This window comes from Chionomys nivalis, chromosome 19, assembly GCF_950005125.1.
Source record: "Chionomys nivalis chromosome 19, mChiNiv1.1, whole genome shotgun sequence".
Lineage (NCBI taxonomy): Eukaryota > Metazoa > Chordata > Mammalia > Rodentia > Cricetidae > Chionomys > Chionomys nivalis.
Window position 1 is genome coordinate 23,433,870 of NC_080104.1, and position 21,518 is coordinate 23,455,387.

The 21,518-nt window shown below is 33.4% G+C and overlaps 1 protein-coding gene across 5 annotated transcripts in view; it reads right to left on the reverse strand.

The window, feature by feature from the left end:
* Positions 1-21,518, reverse strand: part of Adgrb3 (adhesion G protein-coupled receptor B3) — a 721,645-nt gene that overhangs the window by 452,347 nt on the left and 247,780 nt on the right. For 4 of the 5 annotated variants that reach the window (XM_057752036.1, XM_057752035.1, XM_057752033.1 and 1 more), the window contains exon 3: positions 4,731-4,841. The exons of the other annotated variant lie outside the window; for it this stretch is intronic. In XM_057752036.1, coding sequence (XP_057608019.1) covers positions 4,731-4,841 — 111 coding nt within the window. The remainder of the gene's footprint in view (positions 1-4,730; positions 4,842-21,518) is intronic. 5 annotated transcript variants of the gene reach the window in all.

Below are 21,518 nucleotides of genomic sequence, written 5' to 3' on the forward strand. Positions count from 1 at the left end.
ACCTATTTGATGACGTTGATTTTATATTTTGCTATAATCCACTTTCTTATTTTCACGAAGGCTCAGAACAACTAGTTTGCAGAGAAATCCTGTTCTATTCAAACTGTTAGCAGGATCATGAAGAATGTGTTCTTCTGCTAATCTATCATTAGGCATACAGAGGCATCGATAACAATTCATCAATAACTGGTTATCTATCAGAAGCCCACTTGCTGGTAATTTGCATGTCAGCTCACATTAATTAGAATTTTAAATACTGAAACTGAAGTTTCAACTGGATGTACAGTAATAGATCTTTCTTGATCACTTCAATATTTTTACCTTTACAAATTGATATATGGCTAATTTTATAACTATCTACTTGGATGTCTGTGGTGTTTGAAGTTATATCTCATAATTTGCTTTGTTACGTTGATTAGTATTTAACAAAACAAAAGCCATCATTTGGTGAGTCGAATGATAGGATGATGGTTAAAACTATCTACATATACATAAGCATACTTAATAATGAAAACATTAAGCTTAAAGTTAGGAAAAAGTAATGTATACTTAAGGACATGCCAAGGACATGACATACTGGTGATGAGACTGACTATAACTATTATGGCTCTGTTATTAATTACAAGCCAGATACTTGAGAATAATGTAAATTCTGGAAGCGAGATGACAAAGGTTATAAGAAAAAATAGTTCTGCTTTTCCACAAACACAGTTTTTCTTTCTCTCTTGCATTGTAATGATAGACAATTTTAAAAATTAAACTTAGCCATGAATTCATATCAAGGCCCAACTTAAAGTATAACCTCATACACGTATCTGGAAACCTGAGTTGGCTCTACGGCTATGATTATGCATGACACTGACCAAGAGAAGCCGTGGGGTGGATCATGAGGTGTCAATCATAAATGCTTCCTTCCTCAGAGAAGCCTTCCGTACAGCCCATTTTGCAGATGAAAATTTAAATAAAAATAAATACATGAATAAAAATTTTTATTTCAAATGTTGAATCAAAATTTGCCACTGAAATAATAGTCTAACCATCAACTTGATCTTTTTGTATTAAGTGTTATTTCAAGTGACATTTTCACTGCAATTTTTATGTTACTTCCTTTTTTCCTAAGGTGTGAGGGTGATCTAGCAAAGCACATCAAGGTATGCTAGAAATAGTTAATATGCTTTAAAAGAAAGATCTTTTAATGCACTGAAAGTGTAAAGCATGAACTCAGCACCATTTTCAGTATATGTCTCTTTGGAAATAGCACAAACTCATCTAGTCGACATGCCAAAGATCATGTTGACAGCTCTCTATAAGTGAGTATGCAGGCTCTTTATCCTGGAATGAATCATGAATGGAAACTGGAAGGCATTGCAGTCAACTGCATATTGACTCTGGGGGCCCTTGGAAAAATCCATTTATATTTTGAAATTCTATAATAATTTACCTAACTCGAAAGCTACTTGGGAAAATCGAGTGGGATCAAGTGCTATAGAGAATTTAAAATTATGATCAAGATATTAATATAACTTTTGCTAGCATGTTAAAATCATGAAATTAGAAGCACATTTAATGTTATGTTCCTATTTTAGATTATATATCATGTATTCCTAATGCAGGCAGTTTCCCTTGTGTAATAAATGGTTACTTTTCTAAACCTGTTTATAAACTAACTTTATGCCTATGATGCTGAATAGTACGAACCATTAACATTTATCTTATTCTAGCTTACTGGCCCTTGGCTTGGGTTTATCCCTTAAACAGACATATTTATGTCTTATTTTATTATATATATATATACACACACATATATATATATATACATACAGATGTCTAACTTAGATTTTCATCCTACTTTATTGTATATGCTAGGTTTTAGCTCCATATATGTATGTATACTATGTTCATACAGTGCCCAGAGTGGCCAGAAGAGAGTGTTGGATCCTCTAGAACTGGAGCTAACACCTGGTTTGAGACACCATGTGGATTATGGGAACCTAACATGTGGCCCCTGCAAGAGCAGTAAGTGCTCGTAACCACTGAGACATTTCTCTAGCCTTATCATATGCTTTTATAGTAGCCTACTCAGTGTTCAGACCTGCCTCAGTTCCTAGCATTAGCACTACTCCTCTAGTTATTCTGATAAAATAATGCTACCTCATAAAAATGTCATTTAAAAGTATTCACTCACCCTGACTCTGTCTAATAAAGCTTTCTTAAAAATGAAAATATTTACTGATTGCATTGAATTTTAAAGCCAGTTCACTTATTTGAGAAGAAATAAGGCATGATGGCTTTTGCTTTCTTTTTCCATGACAGATATAGCATATTATGGCATTTTACAATTTTATTATTTAGCTTTCCTCCATTGTATCATTTTTTTGTTCTGAAATTATGGTTAGCAAAATTTCATGACTGTGTATATGCAATATTATTACCTTGATTTGAAACAAGACAAGTTCTATAAATAAAATATCATTTTGTAAAATGTTATTGTGTGATAATTCTATTAATTAGTCTATGTTAACTTCAAAAGAAACGATATTTAAAAACTTCTCTTTTAGTAATGTAAGTGCCTCGCTTTCAATTATTAATCTTAAAAATACTATAATGAATTTTCCTTTCTTAGTTCAGCATGTTAATTTAATATTAAAGTACGTACAATACACATGTCTACATTTGCGTATGCAATGTTTGGTTTAAAATGAATTTATGATCCTATTTCCTATAAATTCAAACATCAACCAATATTTCTAGAACTTTAATATGGCATGGTCTTTCTGAGAAGAAACCAATATGTGTAAGTGTTTTCAAAACTGGGCCCAGATTTATTTAATCAGTATGTCATCTACTTACCAAATCACTTGTTAGTGAAAGAATATACATTGTGTAGAAAAAACAATGACTGGAAAATCAGAAATAAATGTAAAAAATGTGATTACCAATTTCTAATTTTACAAATCAACATTTCATGACATTTAAGTTTGTCAAAATGTTTTCCTTAAAAATTTAAATTGTCTTCATGTAAACAAGCATTAATAAATGGAATTTTAAAAAACTTTGGATTAACTTGGATAATACTAAATACACAAACTAAAGCTACTAGATCCCTGGATACTTTAACTTATGGTTCTCCATTTCACTCCCCTTGTTGACAAGTTTGAGGAATTAGAGTAAACCAATCTGTGCTATGTGTAAAAGAAGGACACATTTCTCGACGGCAGATGTGTTCTTACAGGGAGATGGATGCCTACGGGACTGACTGGTCAGTCCACGTTTTATCTTTCTATTGAGAGTAGAAATCCCAGAATCTCTGTTCACTGCTTCAATTATTATGCTCCCAGTATCAGACAAAAGCACATTTAGGAATTTAGAAATCCACTTGATCAACAGAATACATTTTTGGACTTCAATAAGTAACTGGTTAAATATAAATCTCCTGTTAAATAAGGTACACCAAAAGCAATCCTGTAAAGAAAATTCTCATTTCTGGGTCTGGCTATATCATATATTATTTTTAAAATTTAAACTGTGTGCTTATAAAATTAATTCTACATATCCTGTTATGAGAAGCTGAGCTTTAATTAATATATTAAAATATATTATTTATCTATTACCAAGACTCCAATTCTGTATTAATATTTGAATTTCTAAGCATTAAGCTAATGTACAGTGTTCTAAACAAATACTATCACAAAGAACACATGAACTGAAGGACACATTCATTCTTTTGGAGAATTTCATTAAAATTCTCTGAATAGCATGTTACAGATCTGGTTATATACGCATGATTTCATACTAATACGAAAACAAATAAGAACGAGTGCATAAAATTTTGTAAAACCATAGATAAGTTTAGTTTTAAGTTTTGAAAAAGAAAAGCAATGAAAGGTTCGTCAGGTTTGCAACACTGCTTTAAAGATCTCCAACTGGGAGAGCCCCAGGCAATGTTGCTGGCCAGAACTCTAGAATTCTTAAGACAAGCAGCCAAATTTTGGCCCACTGCAATTTGCCAAACTCTACAGACCATTAAAGCATAAATTCTGTGTGTATATATTCATGTATATCTATGAATTTCAAAAATTATGTCGAATAATGTACTTTTCAGTCACACTCAAATTTGTAGGGAGTTAAGAAACAATTTGATTGATGTAGAATTAAAGAATTTTATAAGCCAGAAAGTCAGTTTTGTTGATATTTAATTAGATGGTTAACTTTTTACTATTTATCTTCTCCAACAAATTTATTTCCAAATAGTATATTAAATTATAAAAAGTCTAATTTCTATATATTTTAGCAGCAAGCAATATTTAGAGATAAAATGACATACGGAAGCATATTTAATATATCAAATTTGGTTACATTGAATCTCTTCAGCTTAGTCCTATTTAAATTATAGTTAATGAAAGCATCAAATCAAATAATTTTCGAAAAAGTAACTTTATTGCTTTCCTTTCAAAGTGTAATGATCCATTTTAGTGGCTAATTTACTTAAGGAATTAATAATACGTAAATCCTAAAGCATCCTATACCAAGAGCAAAGCAAGTCTTACACATTATCTGTGTACTTTTCATTCATAGCTACTTTATTTATGGACTTTAACTGGTGACAAAAAAAAAGCTCAAAAAAAAAATCAGCTCCAAAACTGACAAATGTGCAGCAAAGAATCATGGAAACATGCAGTGGTTTCATTAAATTAACAACAACAAATAGAAAAATGTAACTAACGTATTACCAGTTTGTGCCATAAATTTAGCAGCATCAGCTTGTTCCTGAGGGACCCTTTTCTCATGGACAGATCGAGGTCGCTGACTTTTAATTGTATGATCTCCCATCATTCCAAATTCTAAAGACAGAATAAAGGTATATGAAAGCCTGTGTGTAGACATTTCTCACAAATTACATTCCTGTCCCATGCAATATGTTCCTGCACAGACCTAGAAGTTACTGATAAATCCACAATTCTAACTTTTCTAGTCTGATCTGCTTGGAATATGTCTAAACTTTCTAAACATCAGCTAGAAAATCTGCATCATGAACAGCTTTCAAGAAACAATCATAACAGTCCATCAACGATACATCCGATAACAAGTCAACTCAAGTAACAGAATATATTGTACACTTCTCTGATAATGTTCTGAAGCCACATATCAGAAGAAAAAAAATGCAACCACACTATCAATTGTTCTTCCTCAAAGAATTCTGAATGGGTGTCTGCTGCCTCTGGCTAAATGGTTGTCACCCCAGCAAGGTTTCCAGCACCTTCAAAAGGAATGGACAAATATGTACTCTAATTTTCCGAGAGAACTATGCAGACAACGGATTGGTTTTATATCCAGAGATGAGGTAGCCTTGGTTTGCCTCAACGGGTAGCTTCAGAAGTTCTGAGTCTTCCTTGGCCTGAATCAATCAATTGAACACTTTCTCTACCCACATGTAAGGCTATGTGTTCTGAATTTTTTTGTTGTTCAAATGACAGCATCTAAGTTTTTGTTATTTAAGTATTCTATAATAAACTACTAATAAAGACAAAAATATTATCTGTGCCTAATAGACAATTAGAAAGAAAGTGCAGAGATGGAAATTACTCAATCAATAGATCAGCTTCTGTGAAGTGCATTTACAAAACTTCGTGTGCTTAAATGGATTGTAGCCTCAGGACTTTGAGTTTGTGCTGTGCTCACTGAACTCTTACTGTGATCTAGTGAAAGTCAAGTCTACCATGTAGAATGCTAGATGGCTCTAATTCCTAACACTCTGTTAGTAAAAGAAAATTCCTAGCAAAAATGACATTCTCTTACATTAAGAATGTTACTGATCTCTTGATACTTAAGAGTTAAAAGTTGAGAATGAAAATTTGACAAAAAGTTGTTTTACTCTTCAGCTTTTTTTCTCATCAATTTAAAAATGTACTTCTCCTAAAATACAACTTATTTGCCTTGTATTTTGTGAAGGGCAATTCTACCAACTCTTGTCTTTTATGTAATAAAAACAGTTAGTTGTTGTCTGTTCAATCAAAATCATCCAGTTATAACCCCAGAAAAATCAACTCTAAGAAATTCTTTCTAGATATTCCATTAAAGCATTTACATCCTGATATTTGAGAAGATATTTAGGAAGTCTAAATATATGTCTTCTTTTGTCAGTTTGGATAATATTCAAGGATAGAAAATGGAAATATTTATAAAATATCAATTTGCTAGGAAAAATAAAATCACTATTTTTCTATTCCTACCACCATTCCTTTATTCATTCATGTGTAAACTATGTGCTGTGTGAATCATCTCTCACTAAGCACGGAAGTATCTAATTACCTTTAAATTTGCTATTTAGAAAATTTTAACTATAGTTTTTCACTACTATATACTTAAAGCCATTATGCAGTTGAAACGTCACTGTATCTTCAATAGCAAACAAATATTAGTGATAATTTATATTAACACTATACACCACCTTTCCACTTAAATTTTAATTTAACTTGAAAGTTCTGCAAGTTTTTATAATTTTCAATATTTATATCAGAGTATACCTTTCCATAATACTGCTAGCGCTCTAATGCTCACACTAAGGTAGTTTTGGCATGAGAAAGTAAAGGACGGAAAAAAAAAAAGTTTATCCCTTATATATGACTTTTAAGTTACAAAGTAATAACAGAACCAATTTGATGGAAGACCATTCTTAATCTCAGTGGCAGCATGGTAATAACCTGTAATCTATCTGTGGAAAATATTGCAACAATAAGGAAAGTATGATCCTGATGCTTAAGGTTGTGGGTATTGTTAATTCACTACTGGGGTAAGTTAAAAAGTATCACACTAAATTTCTAATAATTCCACAAACATAAGCAAAAGTCAAATGTTGATTTTTAAAACTGAATTTAGACTATTATTTTGTATTACTAGACAAGTCATTTCTATATATCAAAACATTTACAATACAAATGATACTTCAGTATTCAAGTTTAGTGACCACCTATCATCAATATTTATTGATGAACAGTATATCCTAATGAATGTTAGTGCTGATGCTTCATCCTTGGTTATAATAGTTAAGAAAATATATCCTTCAAATATTTATAGATTTAATTACATCATACACAAACAAAAGTTTGAATTGGAGTTGCTGATTATTGTGGCAATAAAATTTAACTAGTAAGTTTTTAAAAATGAGAATTGCATTTTTGTTTCTGTGGGGGTTCAAATCTAGCATCTTAATATACATTAGGCAAGTACTCAATCAATGTGATATATCTGAAAACAAAATGGCAATTAATATGTGGTTCTGTTATAGACAAATTACCTATTTTATATATATATATATATATATATATATATATATATATATATATATGATACACCACTGATTTCCTTTCTTAGAAGGCAAATGAGAATTATGGTGGCATGTAAACATATTCTAAGCCTATTAAGGCTAAAGTATCAAATTGAAAAAAAATATTCTCCAATCTAACCAGGAGTGTTTCTATACAATATCTGCATTTCAAACTGTTAGAAAATATAAATCTTTTTCATCTAATTTTAATAAAAAGTAAGATTTACAACAAATGTTCCATATAACATAATGGGTTATTTTTGGAACATTTGTTGTTTTTCATTTCCTTCATGATGGCATTATCTTTTCTTCTAATGAAAATAAAGGCCAATTGGATCATTCAATTGTAAGAGATGAAACTATTTTACTAGTGTACTCTCATGTGGTCGATGTAGTTTGTAGTATTATGATTTCTGGATAATATAAAGTCTTCATGAATGGTTGATTCATAGTCATACAGTCTGCATTGGCAAAGATAATATACTACATTAGTTACACAAGAAAAATAACCAAATAAAAAGATGCTCTGCATTGGTGAAAGCGATGGAAAGCAAGCTGTGGAATCAAATGAAAAAGTACAGCATAAGTGTGCGTATGGTGCAAGGCGTATGGAAACAGCGAGTTATTTATTTCTTGTCTTTGCGTTGATGGCATTGATGAAGTGGTGAGTGAATAGCTGTTCATGTAGAAAGCCCAAGATGATTGAAGATGACTAGCAAGCTTTAGGGCTTTTCCCTCAGGCATTCACTGTGCTTCTTAATAAAAGCTGGCATTTCTGAAAGTTAGATGCATGAAAGAAAGTTTTTTTTTTTTTTTTTTTTTTTTTTTTTTTTGGTTTTTCGAGACAGGGTTTCTCTGTGGTTTTGGAGCCTGTCCTGGAACTAGCTCTTGTAGACCAGGCTGGTCTCGAACTCACAGAGATCCGCCTGCCTCTGCCTCCCAAGTGCTGGGATTAAAGGCGTGCGCCACCACCGCCCGGCCGAAAGAAAGGTTTTGAAAGTCATTTTCTTTAAGTCTAGGCCTATGACTTAATTAAGCATGAGATCCTTAGGAGAATGGACATTAGACTTTACTTTTGATCACCAGTTGTCAGTAATGGGAATTTTGTTTGGAAGTTGAGGAAGACACTGATATGGGATTTAATTTATCAAAAAGTTAAAACACATTTACTCAATATTTTACTAATGGGTTTATTTTAAATATATGGACAAGCATTAATACTGTCATTTAATGTTATTTAATGTCAGGCTGGCTTTAGAATTTACAGACTTCCCTTTGCATTTCCATCAACATCAACTGACCCAAGCGAGGTCACTATTGCTCTCCACAAAGACCCAAGAGTAAGGCCCTGTTGATTTACTGTTGGAACTGCACTACTGTTTGCCAGTGGACGGGGAGCTATAACCTTGCTCAAAAATGCCTTCAAGGGAAGGTCTGCTCCTTCAACAATGTCTGTAACAAAGACCCCCTTAATTTCAACTTCATCAACAGCACCAGAAAGCACTTCCACTTCAAAATATTATGGCATTGCCTTTGTCTCCTTGAAATACTGATTTGCCTAGAATCACACCAGATTTGTATTTTATCTACATAGAGATAAAATTTATATATTGTATAGCTATACAAATATATTATTTTTCCTATCACATAAAACTTTTATCCTCTCCCTCTCTTTCTCTCTCTCCCTCCCTCCCCCTCCCACCCCTCTGTTTTAGAAAGGATCTCATGTACCCCTAGCTGTCCTGGAACTTGCTATATAACAAAGAATAAACTTGAACTTTACTACTGAACAACATATTCACCACCCATAACGTAACTTTAACTTTAAGTACCACAACTAGAAAACTTAAATGAGATTTTATTTATCAAAATGTAACAGGAGAGAATATCAAGTATATTGCAGTTGGCTAATGAAAAAGGTGCATCATTTGGTTGACATAAGATAGTGTGGATAAGCAAATTCTGTTAAGAAGCCACAACATACTCTATGAAGAAAGTTGATTAAAGTTAATGTATTCTAAGTTCACGTTTGTGCTGGTATATAATTATTGAAATTGTCATTTATTTTCATATTAATTGGAATTATTTGGCACAATGATTCTGTATGTAAAGACATTCTTCTACATAATGAAGTTGAAAAATACGTAGACACTAAAGAGAAACTAAAACTACCACTATTAGAATATTTTCTTTTACTTCAGAATTTTTCTAAATTTTTAAATGTATGCAGACTTGAAATTTGCATATTCTAACTTCATAAGCATCTGCTAAGTACTTATATATCCAAATGTTTTATGAAAAGACAGGAGAAAGAGGCAATGATTGAAGTATTCACAATCAAAAGTGTCTCTAAAAGTAGCATGCATTATCAAAGACTATAATTTTTTCAATTATATACACTAGCTAAGATGATCAAAAAACACCTTAACAATATTTACCATTGATTAAAAAATAGTTTAGTTTTCTAAAGGACAGAATCAGTGACTACAAGACAACTTTCAAAGAACTCAAGAACAAAAATTGCATAGTAAATTGGTAAATATTGAAAAACATTTAAATAAAATAGAAATGTTCTTAAAATGCTAGGAACCCAAGAAACTCATTAAATTTTAATATGTCAATGGTTTGTCCTTGCTATACATTATTTTTATGCTTTATTACCAAATTTATATCACTGATTATAGGGATAAAGATGTTCTTTCTCACACTAGTGAAACGAATTTTTAATTGCAAAATACTCTGACATGAATTACTTTATTAGGTAGCTAACATACTTGTACACATGAATAAAGCATTAAATAATCAAGTATGTGTGACTAGCGTGCTAACAGAAGAGTTTTAGATGTTCTGGGGCATGTGTGAAGTTTTAAAGTTTCATAATTTATGTGATGATTATAGATGTGTTTACCAAATATAATTTCACACACATCCATTTGCAAGTAAAGCTATATATTTTTTATCTTTATTTGAAGCATAAATATGAAGCAACTTTATAAAACAATGGATTTCTCAAGAATTTTAAAGTACATATTTGAAAATCACATGTAAAACATGTGCAAAGGGCACAGATAATTTGTGAACATCCACGCATATCATCATTTTAATCCTTTGTTAGTGTCTGCCTGCTGGGAAATGTTAGAAATGAGGACATGTTGTTACAGGTTAGAAGTCATCAATGTGTACAATCACACAGGAAGTTTTGGTAAATATTTTTATACATTATCCAAGTAAATGGACTGTTGCACATTTTCGTGTGTGAACTACTGAATTACTGTAAACCAGTATCATAGATTTGCCTGGAAATTTTTTTACTGATTATTAATCAGGAAAATAGACAAATGAACATATACTTAGTAAATGCAATCCTACAACTTGATACAATTCCAATACTAAACTAGCAATTGAGCATAATTTTTGTTCATTTATGTTAGTATAGCAGTGCTAAAATGCAATGCTTTCTTCTTGCCTGCTCTAATACATTTTGCTACTGACAAAATCCCTGAAAATCAAAGTTTATTTCAATAAACTTTGATATTAATGCAGTCTGACAAGATCTCAGAGAACCTGAAATATAAGCAAACTGAACTGTCTTTAGATAATTTTTTTTCTGCTTTTTCCAAGTTAGAACAGAGATTGGATTCTTTCTGGCCCCGTTTCTGACATGTAGAGGGGTCCTGTATGAAGAATTTTCAAAAGTGTCACCAAGAGTATGGCAATGACAGGCAGAAATTTGTCCCTGAAGCTTCAGTGGAAACAAACCAGCAAGACAAGCATAAAAGTGAATGGGCCAGATGTTATCGGAGAAGCCAGATTTTCAACTTAGAGGATACAGGAATTTGAAGAGTAGTTTATTTGTAGCCAGTCTCTCTCTCTCTCTCTCTCTCTCTCTCTCTCTCTGTGTGTGTGTGTGTGTTTGTGTGTGTTTAAGTGTACTATGTGTCTGCATTGCCCACAGAGTCCAGAAGAGGGTTTTGGATCCCAGGGGACTGCAGTTTGACATCTCCTAAGTGTGGGTAAGCGGGTAGATGGCTTCCCTCTGGACAAAGTGTCCACACCACACAGAGAAAGAATGGCAACTCCTATTTCCTCCAGGGTGAGTCCTTCCTTGGACATCTAAGTTTTAAGTGTGGCAACTAAACCTATTTTCAGTACCCAAATGTTTTCAAGAATAGAATTTCACTTACTTTTATTTGAGCCTTGTTCTGTGAGCTATGTGTATGCAATGTTTGTGTAGGTGTGCACGAACATGAGTGTGTAACTGCCCCGAGAGCACAGGTTGATGTCAGGTATCTTCTTCAATTGCTCTCCACGATATTTTTTTGAGATATTTTTTCTCTTAGCCTTGAACGTGCTGATTAGCTATGCTGGCTGCCTTGCCATACCCAGGAATCCTCCTGCTTCCAGGCTCAGCATTGGGCTTAGAGGATTGTGTGTGATTAGAGGCATCTATGTGTGTGCTGTGAATCTGATCTGGGGTCCTCACGCTTGCTCTTCAGCCCTTTACTGATGACACCAACAAAGACTTTTCATATAAAGTCCATCATCTTTCAAGATAATTTTTAGTTTGATATTTTTCATAGGTCTTACCCTTATATGCATTACAGGAATATGTATTTTTTAAGAAAGTGTAATAAAATTATTCTTCTATAATTTTAAATTATTGCTCATATTAAATGGCACTTTTAAACTTGCCAAGTTATTTCTCATTTATTATTTTAATAGCACCCAGAATAATTTGATTTAAAGCAATGTTACTGAATTTAGGCTTACTGGAAATTTTATAAGCTATTTTACAAAGATATTACATTATTTAATGGAATTATTTAATGGAATGTTCAAAAATAATTGATATATTATTTCATAAAGTATTGTGCCTTATTCTTACAATATTAATAAAATAAATGTTATCCAAATTTAAATTATTATATACATGGTTGTTTGACCAAAAAGTAAATATAAGCCATAGGTAATAAATCAGATACTTTCTCTTTTATAGAAAATATTGGTACCTAGAGTTGCCGAGTTTCAAGGTTTGCTTTTATTTTCTGAAGGTGAGAGAGGGTTTTTTCCTTTTTCATTAATAAATATTTTCATTTATTTTATATACTGGCTACAGTTTCCCCTCCCTACTCCCCCCATCTCCCATCTACCCCCTTCCCATCTACTCTTCCTCATTCTCCGGTCAGAAAGGGGGCAGACCTCCCACTGGCATCAACAAAACTTGGCACATATGGTTGAGGCAGGATCAAGTTCCTCCCCACTGAGTCAAGTCTGGACAAGGCAACCAAACCAGCATGGGGAAATATATTCCCAAGACAGCTCAAGTACCACGGGCAGGTCCTGAGCCCACTGCTAGAAGCACCACAAACAGACCTAGCTATGCAAGTGTTACACACGTGCAGAGGGCCTAGGTCGGTCCCATGCAGGCTCCATAGCTGCTGCTCAGAGTACATGAGCTCCCCAAGCTCAGGTCAGCTGTCCCTGTAGGTTTCTCCATCATTCATTTTACTCCAATGACTCATACAATTATTCTGCATGAGAGAGTGTTTTTATCTGTTATATGTGTGTGTGTATATATATATACATATACATATACATTACAGAAAACAATATATATGTATTCATTTAACTTGCTGAATATATTGGTGAAGAGATGTATTTTTGGAGTATATAGAAATGATCAAGTAAGTGGTTCTGGCCACATCTCATTACTACCCTCATGTTTCTACCACTTACTGCAAAACAGTTATATATACATGTTATATATACACATGACATACATTTACTAAAATAAACACCAGGCCTGACTTTCTTAATGAAAAATACTCTGAAACATAGTGTCTTTGATTTCTAAAATAACCAGACACTGACTTGGTGTTTCCTTACCCTTGTAGGTTACTTTTCAGGGAGAAATAAAGATACATGGTGAGCAACCTCCGCATTTTTCTAAGACATCAGATATTCTTACCATCAGTTTACATGCCGTCAAGCTGACCTCCATAAATGAGTAGCATTGCTAAAGAATACCAGCTTCTATGTGGCTGTGTAAGAATGATGCGCATTCCCAAAGCAGCGGCTAACCTACTGAAAAAGTGAAGGCTACTTTCCCTGGCATGGTGACAAACAGTGTGGATGATGAGATAAGGAAACAGGAAACTAGGAAATGCAGCTCATATTTGACAGTATCATGCCTGAACTTGGTGCAAATGCAAGTGCTGACTTAGCTATCTCCAAATTCTCTTTATGTTCTAAAATTACACTTGTTCTGAATTCTCAGGTTGGAATTCAGTATGTGAGTGACCACCTCAGCATAACAAGAGGCATGGACACTAGACCATGCCTGATTGAAGGTTATACAGATTTACAGAAATGCCTTCACATATTAGATTGTTTTTTAGTACATAAAATATTATCTGGTTGTCTCAAAACATCACGTATCCAGTCAATATTTAGGAGTTTTCTTGATCTATTTCTAGTAATGACATAAGGTTTATCTTGACTGCAAACCTCCAAACTTCATACTGCATATTGAAGTAAATATAGCAAGCATGCTCTTATAAGTGTCTATACTGGATGAAGTTTTTTAAGAAAAGAAATATTTTTCAGTGGTATTAGAGAATTGATGAACTATATGAACATGAAATATGCATCCACAACATCACAGATGAGAATAAGAACAACTGGAGATAAGGCAGAAAATAAAAAAGATAATTTTATATGTATGAAAGAGGCTTTGTAATTGCTCTTAGTCAGACATGTAAGATTTAGAAATATATAAATATTAACTAACATGGTAGCCCTTCATAACTTAATTGTAAGTTACCATCCATATTCAGATTAATAACTTTTACTTAATGCTTTTGTTTATAGATTGGCTCAATTTAGGCCTCACGTAAATGTGTACTTCAACAATTTTATTTGATGTCTTTTTTAAATGAATATTTAAATTGTGGGTATGATATTCATGTCATCACGTTTCAGTTTTCTCCTTTTTATTTACTTGATTTTCTTTTTTTAAAAAAATATTTATTTATTATGTATACAATATTCTGTCTGTGTGTGTGCCTGAAGGCCAGAAGAGGGCACCAGACCTCATCACAGATGGTTGTGAGCCACCATGTGGTTGCTGGGAATTGAACTCAGGACCTTTGGAAGAGCAGGCAATGCTCTTAACCTCTGAGCCATCTCTCCAGCCCCTACTTGATTTTCTTAAGTGTTAACTTAGTCTTAATCTCATAAGAAAACAGTTTTCCCTCATTTCTTACTTTTATGTAATTTAATTATTTAACCTCTTGAAACTACACTTGAAAACAAATGCATTTTAACATGGATGGGCACAGTGATACAACTTTGTAATCTCAGTTCGTGGGAAGTTAGGTCAAGAGAATTCCAAATTTGAGGTCGGCCTGAGCTGAACAGTGAGTTTAAAACCTGGTTGGGTAGAGTATGTAAAAAGAACATATCTCAAGTAAAACAACAACAACAAAGAACAAATCTGTATTCTTAGATTGAGCAAGGCAGTTAGGAAATTAAAAGTCAACTGGGGCAAAGTTGTGAAGTTGTCTCCAAGTAAAAATAAAGGAAGTCTGGAGCTAATAAATCGATGGTAGAGTGTGTCTACTTTACTTGATGAGTGGTTCAATACCAGTTCCAAACAAAACACAGTATCTTAAATTTATTGATATGTAGATATATATGTATCTATAACTTTATCATATATATGTGTTTCTATACACATATATATTAAAGATACATGTAAGAATTTTGCTACCAAAAAATGATTCATTAAGTGTTTTCTGTGAGGAAGCATTGTTTGAATTTGATAGATAATTTCACAAATCTCTTGCAAATATTCATCCACTATGCTTAGCTACAAGTAGCACAGAAGGGGAAGGCATGCATTGCCATCTTCTTGGTGCATTCGATGCTTACGGATGTTCAACAACCCTGTCTTGCTTAGTGTTTTCATGCTAACTCCAACTCAGCCCCACACTAATGTGTCATTTGTGTATTGTTGCTCCCTGTATCTGTGTTTTTAATTCTTGGCTGTGCATTTGATCTTGCACATGAATATATGGTTAGACTTTCTAAAACATATATGATATTCATTCTTTTTTAGAAATTTAAAATAATTATATTTATTACATACATTACAAGGTTAAATCTACTTTTATAATGTATGAGTTTCTCTTTGGTAAGCTTTCCTACTTTTATTTTTCTTTGCAATTTCGTTTAGTTCAGTATGAATTTTTATTATATTTTTTCATAGAAATCTTAATTTAGTTGTTCAAAATATTGAATCTTATTGTTTAATATGCACAAAAGAATACATTTTTACCTTACCAATATCTGTATGCAGTATCTATGATACCATAAACAAAACCAGAAGTGTGTTGTTCTTTCCTCTGCCTTAACACCTGCATGCCATTTATATCCACAAAATCCTATCTGTATCCTGTTTATCAATACTTTAGATTAAACTATTAGGTCTTCTGGCTTCATTTCTTTTTTCTTAATCTAGTTCACTATCTATATTGATATCCCACTTTAATATTAGGGCTAAAACGAAAAAAAAAATTTTCTTCTCCACTGAACTTGGAAGATAATTATAACTTGATTAGTTTCCAATGAAACTATTTCTCTTCCTGAGAGCACTCTAAAAAATATTCTTGGGAACCGAGTTTAGTACCTCCGATATATTAAGCAAAACCCCAAACAATCAGAAGGCCTCGGATCTTTCTTTGTATCCATGGAGTTTTGTAATATTGCCAGTATTATAACCAGGCATTCATGTTCATTCACCATGTATGGTAAGAGACGGTCCCTTGGATTCGTCACCAGCACATCAGCAGTGTGCCTGCAATATGCTCACCTACTTAAATAAGTTTCATATTTCTTTGTCATTTTTATGTTATTGAGCTTCTGAATATCTCAAGTCTACCTTCATGCCAGCCCCTCTATACTCACTAAGAATTTATACTAAACTAAGATTTAGAAAAAGTCCCTGGTTTCTGATTATTAAAGAGTACATATAAAAGCAAAGAAAATCTCTACTTTCTATTTCATTCTCTGAACCATTCTTATCATAGAAAACACTCTCCTGAGTTCACTTCGCACTCACCCAATAACATCAAGCAATGCAACATCAGACTTTCCTCCTCAAAGGAAACTCTTGAAAGTGAGTTACCTCTTAGAAACTATTTTGCTCATCTTGATCCCATCGGCCTTTGACACCCTCTGCCTTTCCCTATCCCACACCTTTCTTGCAAAGTTCACCTTCCATGGAGCAAAGCTGACAGATTTAATTCTCTTCCTCTTCAATTTCCCCTCTGTGACTTTCATTGCCATCCAGTACATAATGTACTTACCGCAAGTTCTGCTTCAACGTTGCCTCACTCAGAAATCTCACTCCACCCCACACAGCCCAAGGTTATTTTTAAATACACAACTATCTTTGATACTGATAGGCCCACCACTATCTTTTGAACTACCTACGCTAAATATTTGCATATTCTGTATGCAAACTTAGCCTTTTTGAAAACAAGCTAATTATTTCACTTCGGACAGCTGCTTCTGTTGTATGTTTTAAATTTCTACTTAACAAACGTTCAGTTCCCAAAATAAATCATTTTGATGAATAAATAAGTAGTGAAGTTAAAAATAAGTCGAGCAGAGATAGTATAGGAAATACCTCAGATTTATCAAAACATCATATGGGCCATTCCTGTATGTATAGAAAGGCACTGGAACAGTCAAAGACATAAAATAAGATACCTTGCCTAATAGAAGAGTAACAATTATAAGCTAGTTGACACTGTCACTCTGAGTAAATAGAGCTAACGAGGACAGCTGAGAAAGGGCATAAAGTTAGGGAATCTTGAGGAAGTAAGTGATCTGTGGAGGTGCATGCCTTTAATCTTAGCATTCTGGAAGCAGAGGCAGGCAGATCTGTGAGTTAGAGGCCAGCTAGGTCTAGAGAGCTACCTCCAGAACAGCCAAAGCTACACAGAGAAAAAAGGAAAGAAGGAAGAAAGGAAGGGAAGGGAGAGAGAGAGAGAACAAAATCTCCTTGTACTTTATTACAACTACTTGAAGTGGGGATTAAAGAAAAGGGAATTGGTTTCATGTTGAGACTGACATGAGGCAGTAAGGAGAAAATACTCCAGAGGCAAAATACAAAGCAACAATGGAAAATAGAATACGTACATAGTGGGAAGTGTGGCCGGTAGGAATATATATCTATTCCCCAAAAGAATCTCCAATAACTAAGAGGAACTTGAACTCCTCATTCCCAATTAAGGAACAGCGCAAAGTGTTTCTTTAAATTTATGACATTAAAGGTTACCTTAGAAGGATGGAGAATCTGTGATTCATTGTGGTTAAGAATTGGCATAAGATACCACATTTGGTATCTTACATTAAGCAACCCGACTTCAGACTTTCCTCCTTAAAGGAAACTCTTGAAAGTGAGTTACCTCTTAGAAACAATCTTGCTCATCTTGATCCCATCGGCCTTTGACACCCTCTGCCTTTCCCTATCCCACACCTTTCTTGCAAAGCTCACCTTTGATCTTTTCTTGCAAAGCTTACTCAGTGAAATTGGTAATGCCCATTAACCATGACAGTAAAATAGTAATGGTTTTTGCATGTTTGGAAATTAGTTATGTAACAGAAGGATTAGAAATAAATCAACAAATTTCCAAATTATGCATGAGATACTAACTCTAACTATTCAATTATAATGAGCTTTACCATTAAGATGTAAGAGAAATAATTAGAATTAGCTTTGGTAATGATAAACTTTCTTCGTTTGGGTTATAACTCAATAATTTTTTAATCTGTCATTTTTCCAGTTACTTATAATCTTTGTTCAAATGTATACATTGGGTACATTATTCCTTATCCTAAGTTTCAATACAGTTGGGATATATTTGTTTTAAGATAATTTATTGAATTTTCACGTTTTGCCTGCTTAAGACTAAAGCATAGAGGCAATATTAAATGTCAGCTATACTGAGGCTCAACCAGTTACATTTTTAAATGAATGCATGAAATGCAAACCTTCTAGACTACATAGCATTTGACTGTGATCTCTATTATTGGGTATATTAATAAATAAAGTGTGTGTGTGGAGAAAGGCACTCAGTAGTAAGAGGGAAGAACAGGAGAAAGGACTGACTCAAAAAGTGTAGGTCAGTGCCAGAATGACTTAAGAAATAATCTTGTTAAGTCAAGAAACTAAAGCAGTATACACCAAAAAAATCTGGTAAGAAATCTAGAACAAATTTAAATTATTAAACAATCAAAATATTAAATTATAAAGCCTAGTGCTATACAAACAGATTCTTAATAGTTCTTAATAATTAAAGCTCATTCTATTTGGCTGGGGGAAAGATAACCTAAATTAAATATAATTACAATGGAAGGATTAGAAATAAACTTTACGGTTTATTAGGCAAGATTTAAAAAATGAGTCAAATCTCTGAGAACTTTTTAACTCTCAGCGAAGCATAAAAAAAGAACATTTGGTTATAGAAAGGATTGAGCTCTTGATCTCTGCAAATTCTTATGCAGAGAGCATATGAATAATGAATATCATAATAATCCATAAGATTTATCTCTGAATCCTGGAGTTGCTGAAATTACTACCTTTTGGCAACTCTATTTTCTACCAACTTTAAACTTCTGACACCTCGACATTTCATACATGTTCAAAACTTGTCAATGGCTCATCATTTCCACTAGAAATACCCTAGACCAATGCCCACTAATCTATTACTTGGACTATGGCTCCTAACAACCCATCAACAACAATACTTCTTACCTCTATCATTACCAGGACAATTTATTCTGCTTTAAGTCCATTTTGCACACAGCGGGCAGGCAGATTTCTTTGAAATGTAAAACACACTATACAAAGTCGCTCTGCAGTCACCTTGTCTACAGGGCTTCTCAGTGCTTCAAGCACAATGCCAACTCTCCCCAGTCACAACAATCTTATTCACTTGCTTAAAAATGTATGGCTCATATTTCCCTTGTGCTAATTGATTTCCTTAATTAGAAAATTTATAATCATCACACGGCTGAATCTTTCTTATGAATCTAATTTAGAAGCTTCACCTCCTCCCCTCCCTGATTACCAAACACAAACTGTGTATTCTGTCATCCTTGAAGTTCCAATTAAAATTCTTTAGAAGTCCTTTCATTTTTGTTACGGTTGTAACCGCCAACATACAACACTCTCTAGTTCATCAGAGTAGAAATTTTGTCAGTTGTGTTTGTCACGGTAACACATAATGCAGAGGATTAAAATATTTTGGAAGCTTAAAGGAAAAAAAAACAGAAATAGCCATAAAGGAGAGATCATTTTTATTGAACAATGACAACACCTAATTATACTCACTTCATTCTAGATGAAATCTTCAGTTCTCCCTTCCATAACAAATATTTCCTTTTATAGTGTCCAAATTCATATTTAATCTACTGAAATCCTTAAATTGCAGTGGTTCTATACTTACTTTCTATTAGTTTTAGTTTTTCAAATTTGTTTCTTTCTTTTTTAAAAGTAATAAATGACATTTTATTCTTCATTATGTGTACATATGTGTGGATATTTGCACATGAGTGCAGCTGACCACAGGGGCCAGAAGAGGGCATCAGATCTCCCAGAACTGGAGGTCTAGGTGTCTGTGATATGCCATGCGGATGCCAGAAAAGAACACAAACTTTTTAACAATGAAATCATCTCACCAGCCCCAAAGTCTGGTTCCATGCTACCCCTCTGTCATTTGTCCTTTCTATATCATTTTTGGTCTTCTACATTCTAAAAATAAGTTTAAATTTATTTATTTTCCTAATTTTCGTACCTTTTCTTGTTCTTGTTATGTTTTTAAAATATTTTATTTCACCTTAAAAAATCATGTGTACACATGTGTCTCAGTGTGAATTTCTGCACATGAGAGCAGTGCCAGAAGCCAGCCAGAGCATCAGATGACGTGGACTGGAGTTTCAGGTATTGGGCATGACCTTAAGTGGGTGCTGGGGACCAAGCTCTGGTTTCTACATGAGCAGTACTCAGTCTTAACCGCTACACCTTCTCCCTGGGCCTTCTGGATATCATCATTTTTAGGTTGTATCTGTTGATTCTTCTGCATTTTAATGCATTTTTTAAGATTAAAGGACTTTATTTTATTTTATTTACGGGATCACCTTACACAATATTCTCTCTACCACCTCAATAGACTTCTGTAAGCTCTCACTGTTAAATTTACAAGTGTTCTTTCATAACAATACATATCTTGATTTGGAGTTATTAACGATGAAAGCATAAGTTCAGTCTAAACACCGTAATGTTATGTTGCAATGTTCATTTGTTTATTTTTTATTTGTTTGTTTACAAGAGCTCATCCTGCTATATAACTGGAATACTTTCCAGTCTGGTACGTTCGGCACTTTAGTGTTATATATTTATTAATTCATATTAATATAATTTCTATTTGGTAACAATGGCTTTCAAATAGATTTTTTGGCTTGTCCATCATCACACATTAATATGTGCTCTGTCTGAGAATAAAAAAAAAGAAAAAATTATATCCAATCACTGTGCAAACCATAGTTAATCTCACACTGTCCTCAACAGGAAGTTGGATCACTGAGATATTTTAGAGCTTAAAATTTTGCATAGTTTCCTTTTATGAACTGATGCACAACTGTGTGGCATTTCCATGATGTAAAGACCCAAAGTATAATTAATAAAGAATTAGGAGAATGTCTGTTCAGAGAGTTTTCAGCTCAGCTGTAGTTTCCTTCTATTGCTTTTTGTAGGGTTTTGTTCATCTGTCATGGGAAGGAGACCTTTCTAAATTAAGAGCCTCACAATGTGAAGTGATATTAAGATGCTTTGCTGTTGACTGGTGTTTATACTACGTCTTCCCCGTTGTTGCCACCATGGCCAACCAGATGCTTTTGTAATTTTCCCTCACCCAGGGATATCTTTATTGAAGATGAACAAGATAAATTCACATTTCAAAGGAAACAGTCAAGAGTGTGAGTGCTAAAATACATTAGATTCATTTTGGAAGTAGCATAGAAATAAACAGACATGCAGACTATATCATAATCCCTTATATCCATGTTACTTAGACAGAATTCCGGAGTCCTTCGAGAGCACAATGCTTTTAAACTCTAACAAAAA